The sequence below is a fragment of the Synchiropus splendidus genome, chromosome 3, assembly GCF_027744825.2.
Source record: "Synchiropus splendidus isolate RoL2022-P1 chromosome 3, RoL_Sspl_1.0, whole genome shotgun sequence".
NCBI classification, from domain to species: domain Eukaryota; kingdom Metazoa; phylum Chordata; class Actinopteri; order Syngnathiformes; family Callionymidae; genus Synchiropus; species Synchiropus splendidus.
In genome coordinates this window covers 12,439,372-12,455,356 of record NC_071336.1, presented here as the reverse complement: position 1 = coordinate 12,455,356, position 15,985 = coordinate 12,439,372, and the positions used below count along the sequence as shown (strand labels likewise).

The 15,985-nt window shown below is 39.9% G+C and overlaps 1 protein-coding gene across 1 annotated transcript; it reads left to right on the top strand.

Moving 5' to 3' along the window:
• The first annotated feature begins 3,725 nt into the window (after nucleotides 1–3,725).
• On the top strand, nucleotides 3,726–10,492 carry LOC128755792 (SLAM family member 9-like). The gene is made up of 7 exons (XM_053859802.1): nucleotides 3,726–3,859; nucleotides 5,691–5,984; nucleotides 6,382–6,630; nucleotides 6,708–6,800; nucleotides 7,684–7,743; nucleotides 7,850–7,942; nucleotides 8,527–10,492. Exons 1-7 carry the CDS (start codon nucleotides 3,811–3,813, stop codon nucleotides 8,595–8,597), a joined length of 909 nt encoding a protein of 302 aa, XP_053715777.1. The 5' UTR covers nucleotides 3,726–3,810; the 3' UTR covers nucleotides 8,598–10,492.
• Nucleotides 10,493–15,985: the final 5,493 nt, after the last annotated feature.

Sequence of the window (15,985 nt, the reverse complement as noted above, 5' to 3'; positions counted from 1 at the left end):
AAGAACTGTCAACACACTCCCTTGAGGAGAAGAGAGAGCATACATAAATAGAACAGAAACATCACATGATGGTCAGAAAATGGCAACTCTGTAGAAAAATCATTGAAAAACCAGAAGAAAGAATAGAGGAACATGTATTGGTCAAATTTATGAGCATAGTAGAGGCCAAGACGACCCGGTACACCACGCTGGAACCGGAAGCTTTAATGGAGCGGGTGGCTCCAGGCATGTTCTGCTCGCTAACCAAGCACTTGCAGACACATAGGGGAGAGCACAGGAAGAATGCAAACAATAAACAACAAGCAAAACCAAAATAATTTGGGGGCATGGCAGTAAGCACACAAAAATTAAATATTGTGAATAAATAAGTAAATAAAAGAGAGGGATAAAACATGACATCACCAAGGATGCAATATACATTACGCAAATGAAATTCCTACTTGCAGTACGGTGGAAGGCAAAACAGAGCTACGCTTGCTTCATCTGGTTGCGACAATCATGAGAAGGGAGCGAGGACGTTAATGATGTGTTCCACTCAGCCAGCCTGTACTGAAGACAGAACAGCATTTACAGTGGCGACACTGGAAAGGAAAACAACTGATCATATCTTTAAAGGTGAGGCTTTTTTATCACTTTTAGATAGATAGATAGATAGATAGATAGATAGACAGATAGATAGATAGATAGATAGATAGATAGATAGATAGATGGACGGACAGATAGATAGATAGATAGACGAATGGACAGACAGACAGACAGACAGACAGACAGACAAATAGATAGATAGACAGACAAATAGATAGATAGATAGATAGATAGATAGATAGATAGATAGATAGATAGATAGATAGATGGTAGTTAGAAAGATAGATAGATAGATAGATAGATAGATAGATAGATAGATAGATAGATAGATAGATAGATAGATAGATAGATAGACAGACAGACAGACAGAGACAGATAGATAGATAGATAGATAGATAGATAGATAGATAGATGGATGGATGGATGGATGGATGGACAGACAGATAGATAGATAGATAGATAGACAGACAGACAGACAGAGACAGATAGATAGATAGATAGATAGATAGATAGATAGATAGATAGATAGATAGATAGATAGATAGATAGATAGATAGATAGACGAATGGACAGACAGACAGAGAGACAGACAGACAGACAGACAAATAGATAGATAGACAGACAGACAGACAGACAAATAGATAGATAGATAGATAGATAGATAGATAGATAGATAGATAGACGAATGGACAGACAGACAGAGAGACAGACAGACAGACAGACAAATAGATAGATAGATAGATAGATAGATAGATAGATAGATAGATAGATAGATAGATAGATAGATAGATAGATATTCTAAAAGTAAAAAAAATACATTGCATGAATTAATGCCACCTTCTCTTTCTAGATGCCGCTGTTTGAGTCACCATCTGAGAAAATGTCCATCTACAAAAACGACTCATTGCAGCTTCACTGTTCAGACAGCATGTCTTTTGTGTTGTTCCTTTCTTACTCCATTGGCAACATCCTCGTCCTCTTCCCAGTCTCTGTCATCGTCTTCAGCTTGGGTGTTAGGAAGTGCTGGGCGACACCTTCCACCAAGACCTTTATCAGCCACTGCGATGCCTTATGTTACAACCTGGCTGTAATCGAGATGATTGGAACCATGGGCATCATTATAAACATGTTTGGGTACCATCTGAGTAACATGCAAGTCACTAAAGCCGGCATAATACTCTTGAGTTTTCCAGGAACCGGGCAAATGGTCTTTGCTGTCATGACCTGCTTGGATCGTTACCTTGCTGTGGTTTACCCTATCAACTACTTAAGACTGAGACGTGAACCATGGATCAAGATCCGAAACATCGTCATTGGAGCGATATGGCTGCTGAGCTGTACAGCAACTGGGTATTTGTTCTCACTTCAGGACCCCACAAGCACTCTGATCCCAGGCCTCTTGACAGTGGCATGTAGTTGCATTTGCGTTGTGTTCTTCAGCTCCTCCATTCTCAAGGTATTGATTCGTCCAAAACCAGGAGAGACCGGTGAAAGTCGGTCATGGCTTGACAGATCCAAGAAGAAAGCCTTCTATAACACTGTAATTATAATGGCTGTGCTGCTTTTTAGATTCGGGGGGACTTTACTTTCTATTGTTTTCACATATTCACATGCAGTAAACAACAGCTATACGTGCTCCATCAACATATCGACGTACTGGTTTGATCTGCCAAGCAGTCTGGTGTTGCCGCTGCTGTTCTTACACAAGAAAAAAAAGCAACTTTGGTGCCAATGTCAAGAGAAGAGAAGCAAGACAATGAAAAACAGTGTGTCTTGATCATAAACACGTACTTACCTCTCAATTTCCACCTGCACCGCCAGAACATGATGGGTTGGTTAATGGTTGACTTCATTGTGTGAAGGTGCAGCATCCTGCAATAATACAAAGTGAAACAAACAAACAATCCATGGACCATCTTTTTCCTGACTCCTATTTGGGATGTAATGGATCTGTTTAAAATATATCTGCATGTTTTCCTATGCATTTTGTTTCACTACTTAAGCTTCAATCCACAAAATGTATGTTCAGGTGTGAGAGGAATGCATATATCTGACTTTTTTTTTTGTTTGTTTTCTGTGTATTGCTGAGAGTCAGATCCCCTGTAAAGCATTTAGTTGTATAAAACATGAAAAAGAATCTCATTCTGAATTTGTCACTTTTCCAAAGGGGAGGTGAGCTACCAATGTAAGCCATGTCATAACAGACCACTTGATTTGAATGGCAAGCAGGCATGGCCATTTAAATGATTTTCCACTGTACTGCATGGAAATATTTCATGAATCATGCAAACACTCCTATCCTCCTATATCCTTGAAGATCTACCCGCTTGGTGAGGGTAGATCTTATAAATAAAATAAATAAATATACAATCAATATACAAGTCAATATGCACTAATGACCTACTTTCGATGTGATATATATATATATATATATATATATTGTAGCGACGGAGAGGTGGACTGCTGTATTCAGAAGTGATGTGGACTACCCATGATGCATTTGGTAGTTTTCAGATGTTGGGGCACCATAATTCAAGTGGCTGTTGCGTTTTATGCCTTCGCTGTGTTCACTGTTTGCTGCAGTTCGGTTGCTTTCAATAAAGAGCATCTGTGAGTTCCTACGGATGCAGAAAGACAACCCATCGTGTCATCTCTAACCACTGCTTGCTACAATATATATATATATATATATATATTTTTTTTTTTTTTTTTTTTTTTTTTTTCCACCATGTTGGTGACCCTTGCTCTAGAACATTACAACTCCTCCTGAGGTGAATGCGATGGTGGCAATGGAGAGATGACATTTGATACTTATCTGAAGTTTGGACCCCACCCTGCATATAACACATAACACAGCCACCAGGAGAGGCCTGAATACCACTGAACCTTTGTTTAAAGCACATATTTATGATTCATGCTGATCTCTTTTTTTTTGCTCTTTACAGTTCAAGACACCAAACAACACTGAGGCCCATTTGACAGCATATAGAATAAATGAAAACATTCCTGGTATATGACTATTAATGCATCCTTGGTCGAAACACTTTGAAGGCCTTGGCATCCATAATAAAACATTCTGAAGCACTATGTTTATGAAAAAGTGTGTGAGAAGAAGAGCTCTTTTATAGTTGAACTCAGTGGGAGGAAGGTCGAGGCACGCCCTCTCTGCTGCCTGTCAGGAAACACGTTGGTTGGTGTACACTTCTGTGGTGAACACATCAGGAAATGGCAGCTGTTTATGTCGTGGCTTGTTTCTGTGCCATAATTGCCTCAGGTAAGCGTTTCTTTCTTGAGTTTTTTGATAGAATTGTAAATATACACTAATAACCTGCTTTCGATATCACCCATTTGTTTCTACTTGTTCTGTTTTTTCCTGGCTTCCTCACTGAGAGGCTCATTGAAAAGGAATGCGATGAGCCACTCCATGCTTAATCTTAAATCTTTTTTCACAGAAAAGCATGTCTGACTGGTTCGTTTTGGGTTTTCGTATTTACTTAGTCGGACCAGATCGGAGTTCATACCGGGTATGTCATAAAGGGAGTTGATGCTAACTGTTAGCATCAAACTGCACTCACAAGCATCGAATGCTAGCTGGTAGAAGGCTAACTGGCTTCCTAAACACGCTTGTTTGTTTCAGTGAAACTCAAAACACTTGGCACACACAAGGGTGTTGGGCTCATTGCGTCATCCTTGACATACACATGTAAATCCATGAGCATTTGTGTATAAACATACTGTATGTCAAAGCTCTTAACATGTCAAAGCTCACCATTTCATTCTAAAATACAAACAGGGGCTGAAACTTATTTCAACCACTCCTTCGCTCAGGAGCATAAGTTAGAGTTGGAAGGTAAAATGAACTCGAGATGCCCAACTGGTGACTCAGCCACAGTTTCGATGATGATGACGCCATCATGTGTGACTCACTGACGCGTTGTTTATCTGAAACCTCCACCCAGCAGCTCATTTTTACAATATTGTTGTGTACATGTACATGTACATGTTTTACCTATTTCATTTGACAACAAAAGATTTGAATGTGGCAACCAGACCAGGTAATGATGGCAATGACCAACGTATCAGACACCCATCAAGTCGGGTCGATGACAAAAGGTTAACCCTTCATATACAATCACTGGCAGCGGGGCAGGATATCAACATGGGTGTCTATTACATGTGAATACATTGGTCATTACCATTTTTGCCCATTCAGCTAGACTGAACTTGAAACCAGCACAATCACAAATGACAAACCCTTCTGGATAGATTGTGATTTTTTTTGCCATACCTTTTGTTGCCATTTTCGCAGGTGGCTGAACACACTCAGAGCTCTTTCACTGTTTTTACCGAATGCAATTTTGAACCAGTCAGCTTGTTCAGACAGGGAAAACAATTGGTTCAGAGCCTGAAAAGTTGGTCGGTGCGTCAAATTATCGGTTTACAAAATGAGAAGGAAGTTGACAACGTGGTGTAAATTAAATAAAATTAAATTAAATGCATGCTCTGTCTATCACCAATACACTCATGGCATACCAGACTCATCCAAGGTCAACAATACATTTAATGATTGATTTGATTGTTGTTGTTGTTTTTTTAAAGTGCATTTACAGTAAAATTCAAATTCATTTAAATGCATGAAAGAAATCAATAGGACAACCTTGTGATCTACATGTTGGGGAGTGCAGTGAGGAACATTTATCACACATATACAGTCGGAAATGTGTGAGACATGGGAAGTGTGAGCGTGTGATAGGCACTGTTGTATCTCAGTCCACTTGCCAGTGTTGGCAGCCCAGCAGAATATCTGAGCAACTTGCCATTTTGCTGCAGTGTAGCTTAATTCTGCCTGACTGACACTTTTTTAGGGCCCTCCCACTTACAATAGTTGGAACGCAGGCTGGTTTGATAGAAAGCACCAAGACTTCAGGAGAGTCCCGAACAGCCCCGGTTTGAGAACCAGTCTGCTTCATGATCAATGTTTTGACCCTTTTCATTCTTAAGTTTTGACTCCAGTGTATTAATGGAACATGCTAATCCACCAGTAAAGCCATTAGTAGATGTTAATGATCAACTTGATCGATGATGAAATGCTTTTCTCTTTCCAGGGGCAGGACACGAGACAATATATGCAGAGAAAGGTCATGTACTCACCATCAAGCCGCCACCCATAAGCAAATTTAACGACCTTATCTGGAAGATTAACGGGAACAAAGTGGTTGAGTACGACGGCCATCATGAGCAGGTGTATCGGTCTTTTAAGAACAGAACCGTTTTGGACAAAAGTTCTGGCGAACTCCACATCAAAAACCTGCTTTTTGAGGACAGCGGAAATTACGTGTTGGAGGTTGTGTTACCAAACAACACCATAACCACCAACCTTTATCCAGTGAAGGTCATAGGTGGGTTCATTTCAATTCCCCATAAAGCATTTTGCCATCTTTCTAGGTGGATGCGTTTATTGCTATTTATTTCTCAACAAAATCTTTCGGGGACAGAATGTTTCTTTTGGGTCACAGTCACTGTATTACATCAGCCTTGTATGAGAAGGACGGGGTTGTGGAACCAACTGAGAAAGCTGAACCTGTTTAGATCTTTTGATGATGACCTGGAGTTCAAGGACACAGGAAGTGTTTACAGACCTCACACATGTGGCACGACAAAACTTATGTAGACTGGTTCACAGTTTGTTCACAGTTAACTGACAGTTAATCATTTGTATTTGGAATGGAATACACGTTGACTCTCCTGTCCCTGCTGCGATCATTTCCAGTGATGCTCATTTTTCCATTCCCATAGAGAAAGTTTCCAAAATCACTATCACCTGCGAGGGAGAAGGTGGCCACCAGGCAAAGCTGGTTTGCACTGCAGAGTCGACACCACGTCACTTCATTGAATTTGAATGGAGCTATGCTGGAACCAAACAACCTGGCTCCAACCTGACGGTACCTTTGGGGGGTAAAGATGACGACACAGTTTACACCTGTCACGTGAAGAACCCACTGAATGAAGAGGAAGTTTCTTTCACGGCAAAACATTGCAAGCCAGGTTTGTTCCCTGCAAAGAAAATGAAATAATAATAAAATGAAAGTATAAAGTGGCTCTAATGACACAATCTGTTTCAGAGAAAGCCCAGATCGTCTGGCCAATCATCATCTCCCTTTTTCTACTAATATTATGTATCATACTGGGGGTCATATTCAGGCAGAAAATCAAAGGTAAGCTACATGAGCTAAATAAATCATTTTGAAGCAAGAATGAAATCCTTTAGAACGTGCATGGTCAAATATGACCCTCGTGGGTCTTGCGTGCTCGTGGGTGGTGGCCAGAGGGCTGTGCATGTCGTGCTTGGTCCAGTCGTGATGGGCTGATGCAGCTTCATGATTCAGTGACCAGATTTTCATAAGTGAGTCAGTGGCACTATTGGATTAAAAATATGTGAGGTTTCATTGAAATGGCTGTTCCAAAAATTTGACAGTCATCTAATCTACTGCACTCTAGTCGACTCTGAAAATGAGAAGACTGTTTTACGAAGCCAGTGGTGTGGCTGGTACCTTCAGTGGCACACGCTAATAAAAATGGCGTGAGATTTGCCTTCTGAGGCGACAGTAGTTGGGAGACCAGCTAGTAGAGAACTGAAGAGCATGTTCATTACCTTACAGTTGCGAGAGCTTATTCTGATTTGAAACTTAAATAAACATGGCATATTTCCTCATATTAATAGGTAATTTTATTTCTAAGAAAAGTGAGAAAAAAAGACGTTTCACGCAAAGACACTAGACTTGCGGAGCAACAACTCCCGAATGAAAACAGACCAGTTTTGAGAATCAATCTGGTGTACATGCAATATGGACAATAAAGTCTCCAGCCTCATAGACATATATTAGTTATACCAGAGTTATTATTGATAACAGCATTGTTCTCCTTACAAGACAAAGGTTAGTTATGACACCTGTCAAATTCCGATCTTAAAAAAACTCAAGAAAAGCTTGGGTTTTTACGAGTTTAAGTGTATGTTGAGAAATACTTGCATAATTTCAAGACATTCACCGGAAAATTTGTCACCTGAAAATAATAACAGCTTGTATATCTTTTCTTCAGCCAAGTGGGAAAACTGCAGGGCGAGCTGTTGTACCACTGAGGCTGACCCCCCAACCTCAAGTAAGAAGAGAGCCTTCAGAGGCCTGTTTGTACGCATTTAGATTTTGTGAAACTGTGCTTTGTTCTCGTCACAATGCTAACAACAATTACACCTTTTTGTATGAAGTTAATGCGTCTGGAGATGCACACGTAACTACTGAGGAGCTGCAGCCCTTCAATCAAAAAGGAGAATTGGATGAAAATCGAAATGCTGGACAAGGTAAATGGTTCTCAGAATCTCATGGTACCTTTTTGAGTCTTGGTTGAACTCATGAAATCCAAAATGAAAATATTACAGTGTATAAATAATCATACTTCTTGATTATTATTATTTGCTCTTCTCTGATATAATAATCATTTTGTCTCGATGTACTCATAAAGAGAAATATGAATTTATAAAATTAATGTATACATCAATTCCTTTTTTAATACTAATGTGTTGCCTTGCAATGAATATGTAATATGTTTTTGAGTTTAATAGATCAATAAGATTCAGACAAATAACAAAAGATGAATACAACTATTTTCTTCAGCTCCGATCCTTTTCAAACTGTATAAAAATATTGACTGTCAGCAAAGATCCAAAATAGTTCCTCCCTTATTAAATTGGTCGTCGTTGATTTTTGTGAAGTGTGATTTAAATTGCCCCCAAAAACAACGTATATGTTTCCATTAATTGCAAAAGTATCCAAATTATATTGGTGGTCGGATGCTGGAGAGTCAGTCATCGGTCCAATGGGCATTTTTGCCATCAACTACTGAAGAGAGATTCATTTTGTTTCTTTTTTCCTTCCTCTTTTCTAGAGCTTGAAACAGTCGAGGTAGTTAAGAATGGAGATGCTCACAGCCAGAGCATCGACCTCCCTGCAGTTTAACTTCGAAACGGCACTTCCCATGTGAGAGGGGCAGGAAGCAACAGCACCGAGGAGTAAATCAACCATGCGTCAGAGAATGGGATTCAAAGTCTGTGAAAAGTCACACTCTGATATTTTATTGAAATATTTGATATATGACCTTCGAAATATTACATCAGGTGTCAAGATATACACACCACTAGCCTAATCTTGACTACCTTCAGCCTAGTGTGCCTCTTCACTATCAAACAGTCGTTTTAACCAACTTCATTATGGCAAGTTTCAATGGTGGCCAATCATTTTTCAAGTCCTTGTCCTTTTTCATTATTCTTTGAACAGGTCTCGACCAGAAACAGATTCTCTGTCACATTTAAATAACACACTTCAGCTCCATCAGCTGGAGTGAGAACTTGTAGAAGCTCATGCTGTTACCTGTTTGATACACTATTGCTATGGTTTTGGCAGCTTATAGTTACTTGTCTGTGACTGCAGAATGAAATTTGAGTGCTGTTTCCTGCTGCTTCTGGGCAACTAAGCCATGGTGCTGCTGACTAGAGAATGTCACACAACTGCTGCACATGAAGATGCGATCTCTCTCGCTGAGGTGGTGCGCAATGGGATTTCGTATCAAGGCTAAAGTGCAGCATTAGCATGACTTTGCTCCCCTTGGTTTGCACAGAGGAGTAAGTCGTCGCAGCTGCAGCAGTTACACTGCGCTGCCCTGTTTCACTGCCTCGTCTGATTCTGCAGTAAAGAGCTGTTGAAAAGCTCCAGTGTTGACGGTTGTTGAGCCGACTCCGTCTCGGCTTCTGTCACTAACACACCATGTCAGTAAGTAAAGTAACGTATTCCCACTACCACATAGCCTTGACACATGCAAGGCTTCTATCAACCAATCCGCCGACCGCGTGCGATCGCCGTCGCGCCCTACTGTTTAGGGCTGGCCGGTTTAAAGACACGGCGTTGCCATCACATTTGTGGATAATTGAGCCATTGCCTTAGTCGGGCCACTCTCTGCATGTAAACATTGTCAGTGGCTGTGAACAAAAAAAAATCCCCCAAAAAATTCCCAAAACAAAAATCCTCCAAAAACTCCCAAACTCAAGAATTGACTGTGCATTTCTAAATTCAGCACATGAAGTATTAATTGTCTTCTGTTCTTTAAATCATGAGGGCAAAGCCATCGTTGTCGTTTTCTATGTGAATGAGTTTCAGCTGCTGTTGAGGAGAACCTGCACTTGGATTTTGCTTTGTGAAGTGTGTTTGCAACATTTCTGTTTTAGTTGCATGTCATTGCTTAGCAACCTTTCGTTGGTCTGTAAATATGACCGTTTCTGTAAATAACTTCATTTAAGACACTCCCATGTGGATTTTTCATGGGCGCTTGCCAACACTGTAGCCAACTGCCTTCTGGCAAGATTCCTTGCATTCCAAAATCATTGGTAAGAATGTTCAATCGGTGAAATAATACACCAGAAGGTGTATTATTATTGTATTATGTGCCTTACCTGAGGAGCTGTCTGAGGCAGTTAAAAGTCTCCTCAGCATGAGGTGTGTGTATGAGGAAGTGTTTCATGGTCCGGTGCAGTACATTCAGGCAGAGTCGTGACTCTAATCATGTCAGACATGCTATTTAATGAAAATTTGATGATTGAGTGACTTGCTTGTTTTTCTTTTATTATGTTATTGTATTTAAAAATCTGTTAGAAAGTCAATGAAGTCACACTCAGTGGTATTTCAAACTAACACTATGGACTGATGGCCTTTTATCTTTATTATAATTGTAGCTAGATTTGGAGTTTTTCTGTTACTTTGCTTTGTAATTTTTTATTTACGAAGTGTACTTGATGTCTGCGTGTATGAATTTGTTGACAACGGGAAGATGAAACTCAATCATTAAAAAAGTTGCCAACAGACAGGAGTGGAATCCCTTACTCCGCAGTTGTGGTGATAATATCCTGGTGAGAGACATTCAAAGCACAAAGCGTGTCGTCAAAGTCCCTCAAAACAGAAATTGCTTGTGCATTGCATTGCACATGGGACGTGTTGCTGCACCCTGTTGGCTGGCGAGTACATTGCATTTCAATATCAAACAGGCCAGAGCAGCAAACTGAAAGAGAAGGACGTCATGGTTTTCTTTCAGGAATATCTACGCAGTAGAGCCAGCTCCCTGTTTTTACCAAGTGCTAGTTTGCTGCACCTTGGCTTCTGCCTCAACTACATTTTTAGACTATGTGCTAATTTAATGTTTTTTTAATGTTTTTATTTTTTTGTTTGTGTACGAAGCTTCAGCTCTGTCAACTTAGAGCAAGCATTTTAAGTTTGGATAAATTGGAGAATGAGGAACCAGCTTCACTTCTCTTCAATGATCACATCTGAAATATATGTGCTACACCCGATGGGACTTTAATATCAGTTGCATGTGTGAAGTAAATACACGGTGAGATTCATGCTGGTAGTTTTGAACTACAACAATGTTTCATTGATAATTACACTGAAACGCTTGGTAATTGCATTCAAATCCATTACGCTTGTGAAATAAAGTGTCAGATTTTTAATATTGTGTGTTGACTGGATTTCCTCTTTTCTGCGTTCAGGTTTATTGGAGCGGCTTGTTAGAAAACCTTCTGGACTTCCCCAAAACAGGTTCTTTTGCAGAACTCTTTATTTAAAGAACTTGTGAAATATTGGAGATTTAATAGATCTGGGTGCTGAAAATACACATCGAATGCTCACACCAACCAACCATACTGTATAAGGAGGCCTCGGTTGAACGTCCCAGCTCGTGATTTCATCACACCCACCACTGAGTCACTGTTTACATTTTTTAAAATGTTGTACTGATGTTGTGTTCATTAAAAAAATATGTCCAGACGAGACAAATGGCTCTTTCCCTACATCATCATGAGCAAGTTCAGCATCTATCTGCTTGCATCCAGTGGAATATCACATCACCAAATCACACATTATGAACAAGCTTGTATGCTGGAGTCACATCAACTTCCCTCACAGTCAGGTTTTTTTGTTAAATCAGTTATACCTCTTATTTTTGTCTATCTGTCCAACAGTGGCCTGATGACAGGTTCCTCTGCATCACTTCCTCAAAGGATCTGGAAGCTAGTAAACTCGGCTTGTTTGGATGCTGACTTGTTGCATTTAGTGTCAAAATCTTGTTCTGAATGGTACAGATGCGAAGAGCATGTTTAACATATTCACTTTTTTTCCAAAGACAATGTGACCGACGCTAGAGTTTGCTGTAAGGTGGAAAGGGACTCAAGGGCAAGCCTGGGCTGCTCTGCATCCGGGCGTGCTGACTTCCTCAGTTATGAGTGGATCTTGAATGGCACAAGGCATCAAGGAACCAGTCTGAAGATACATCTGGGGGGTGAACACGATGATAAGGTTTATGTGTGTCGTGTCTTCAACCCCCTGAGTGAAGAAGAGGTGCGGTTCACTGCAAACAATTGTTACAAAGGTTTGTGGAGGTGGTTTGGTATTGAGAAATGACTTCTGTCTGTAATCCTGATTGTACTTATCTTTCAGAAAACTATGCTGGATGCAGCCAAGTCGGTGACTCTACAGTCGTCATTGTGGTTATTCTTGCAGTTGTCTTTTTGGGACGAATTGTGACCTGCATTATACTGCGGAGGAAATGCCTAGGTAGGATCAACCTTTTACAGGTCACTGTACTGCAGCAGAGATGAGAATGGGGAAAAGGAAATGCTTTACTGTCAGTGATTATGCTGAGTCTACCTCTGAATAACATGTCATCGACTCAAGAATGTGTCTTACAAAGTTGTTCATATATTTATTAGTGGTGGGACTTAATTATGATTAAATAATTACAACATTATTACGATTAATTAATTACTAATTAAAATTGTTTAATTTAATTCAATTGAACAGTTTGCTCTCCAGACAACAGGGAACCTTTGTAAGTGCAGGAGTTCCTGGTCCGCTGATCACACTGACGCACAAGACACGTGGCAGCTAGGATGATAACAACAACAACAAACATGGAGGAATCCCTGAACAAAAGCAAACAAAAGCATCTGTTTGCTTTGGTTCAGGGATGTTTTTCCCTGAACAAAAGCAGGGTTTCCATTACACTGAATGAACTTGAAATTCTTATAACATTGAAATTCTTATACAAATATTTCCAAGACATTAAAAGAGCTTTAGTTTAAATAAGGTGATATAAAAACTTGAATATAGCCACTATCGTGGTTTATTGTGCTATTGTCAAACTGATGCAAAATAAAGATTTTTTTGTTGTTTAAATGTATGTATGGCTCCATCATTTGATTCAGTAATGTACCAAATTCATTCAAATTGAAAAATGTGGCTTCTTGTGGCAAATATTCTTATACCATTAAACTGGGATTAATTGAGATTAATTCATCACAAATTCGATTTTTTTTAATCGAATCCCACCCCTAATATTTATACATGGTACTTTGTGACAGGGAGTTGCATCCTTAGACATCCTTAAACAGCTCAAACTGACAGAATACACTGTGAAATATTGAGTCTGTGTTAATGACCCAATAGCTTATTTGAGCAAGACGACCAGCTGGACACTGCTTTATATTTTACTCCTCTTTGAAGCTGCAAAGAAAAGAAAAGCTTTAGTAAGATTTGATCAACGAATGCTGCAGGGTGACTCAGGAGTCATCAACAGGTCTTTGTGATGTGAAAACCTTGCACATATATTTTTGTGTGTACGACGGTGAACGAGCTCATGCTTTTCTAATTCTCTTGCAGAACATAAGAAGATGATGATGATGTGTAACTGTAGAAAACGTATCCATGATCCAGGACGACCAAGACAATATGGTAAATTCAGCATGTGTGTGTTTCTGTAGCGAATGAGGACAGAAATAACAGTTCTCCACGTCAACCGGGCTGCAGTGGAGACGTGGTCGGTGTCAAGTGCCACAATGATTTGTATTGTATTTTCCACTGCACACTCTACACAATTGCATTTGGCATAAATTGGGATTAGGGATGGGCGATAAGTTATCGTACACGGTATACCGCCACACACAAGCTCCACCATGACAATTCTGCATCTCACGATAAATTCGATAAACACACGGCTCAGTAGATGCGTTGCACCTGCACACTTGAACATGGCGAGACTGCAACGGCTCGCTGCGCTCTCCAGCTTTGAGGCATTTGACAGTCGACACTGGCTTGTGACAGTTGTGGAGAGTGTGGTGGACATTGGTTCACAGTCGTAATTTTAAACTTTTGATAAACTTAAACTTTGATAAGGACATTGGTTGACTCTGAGTCTCTGGATCCGTGTTTATTTTATTAGATGGAGTGGTCCTTATAGGTTCTCTGAAGCGGTCGTCTGCCTTGGTTCATATCAACCCATGCAGGTTTCCCGCTGCGTTGGCGCCTCAGCGAAGCACCGTGGTGAAAATGGTTAGTTATTGGACGGACCTCCACTCTGGTATTGTTGGTGGCGTCCTCTACCGTGTCCCCATTAGGGTTCACTGATCACGGACACACTCTCACAGGCAGCACTAATGCTATGACCCAGGATCACTTAGGGACCATCAACATATTATAAAACGGTTAAAGTCAAATCTTCAAAAAGGCAATGGAAAACATCCATTTTCGGAGAGAGAATTCTGAAAAAAAATGTCATCACACAAGACAAAGGACTGGTAGTTTGTATAATGATTTTGAGAATAGAAAATGACTAAATGATCATTTATTCACATTATTTCTAATATTTCTTCAATAGCACCTGGGGAATGTGTCCAGACTGGACCATAGTTAAAGTCAACTGTTAAGAGACATGAGACACAGCAGACTGACAGCACTATTTAACCCCTAAATAGAGCTGGCAGAGCAGTCTGTCAGACACGAGCGGCTTCTACCAGAGACTTGAAACATTGAATTTCTAATCTCTACACTTAGTTAACCATTATATTTAAACATAAACAAATAATGATGTTGGAGACAAGCTCCACCAATGAGTTTCATAAAACAGTTTCAAGAGAGACTGTTGTGTCCAACACATGGAAAAGAATAAAAATGTATTTATCGTGATAATTATCGTTACCGCCGAAATTTCAACATTTATCATGATAACTTTTATGTCCGTATCGCCCATCCCTAATTGGGATAAAGGGAATGACTGTACATGTCAAGATACTGTACTAATTTACTCTAGGGGTCTTTGTTTTACTGCACACTTTGTTCTTGACCATAGTGACTCCAGAGAGCAAACCGAACTGAACGAGATGTTAAATGCCTGGGGGTTTTTTTCTAATGCCATTCCCAATTTCTCCTTTCTTTTAGAGGTAGCATTGTCCGAGATGACTCCGAGGATGAAGGGTGTAATTCCCTGTCACAACAGTTGGAATCTGACCATTAAGTGTGCCCTGACTCCATTGACTCCCATTCTCTGTCTTTAGACTCCCGCTGCTGTGAGTGATGCCAGAGTGAGCAGAAACCTGAAGTGCTCTGGCCTCCACAGTGATTCATGTAATGCGCTGTTCTGACAAGGCCCATGTTTTGGACTTCCCTAGTGATCCACATTTTATACATTATACTCTTATAGTAACATGGAATTGCTGTAAGAAGAACTATATTATAACTGTTATATTTACAGCCGCTGACTTAAAAAAGCTATGTAAAGTCATATTTTATACAATAAAGTACCCTACAATGAATTGTAGTGTTTTTTTTTTATCATTATTTATATTTATATATATACTTTACTGCAAAATTAAGTTAAGTCTACCAACCCAGTATACCATTTTGTGCTCTACCATTTGTCTGTTTTTTAATGAAAATGTTATTGATTTATTGATTTTTTTGCGATGTATATTTGTTTACCACTGTTAGTCTGCAGCACAAGCCAACACATGTGCACCCGTGTTTTTCAAGGGCCAAGAGGGGCAATATGTTGAAAATGCATTCCAAAGAATGCAAAATGAATGTGTGAATGTGTTATATGCGAAAGGTGATGAGTTAATCTATCATTGTATAAAGGTGCATAGTTATCCATGGTGAGCATTTCCATGTGTATTGCCACAAGTCTGCGTCAGCAGCAAATGTCCAAGAGTGTTTGCCTACTTCAATCACATGAGCAGCATGTTGACCCGGTGTTGGTGAGGTGGAAGACCGACAGGTGTACAAACCATTCTCACAGCAGGAGTCAGCTCACGTTAAATGAACAACATCAGAATTACTGTCTTTGTTTAGCAACAATTTTCTTTTGAATTAACATTGAGCCAAAAGTTGTGAAGGTGATGGTACTCACCGACACATGCTCTGTGGGGAGCATGTTTCTAAACCAGGGGTCGCTGTTACAATAGTCTAAGGACACTGTGGGGCTACCATCAGTTTAGCTCACGTTTAAAAAACAAAAATAATAGATTATAAAA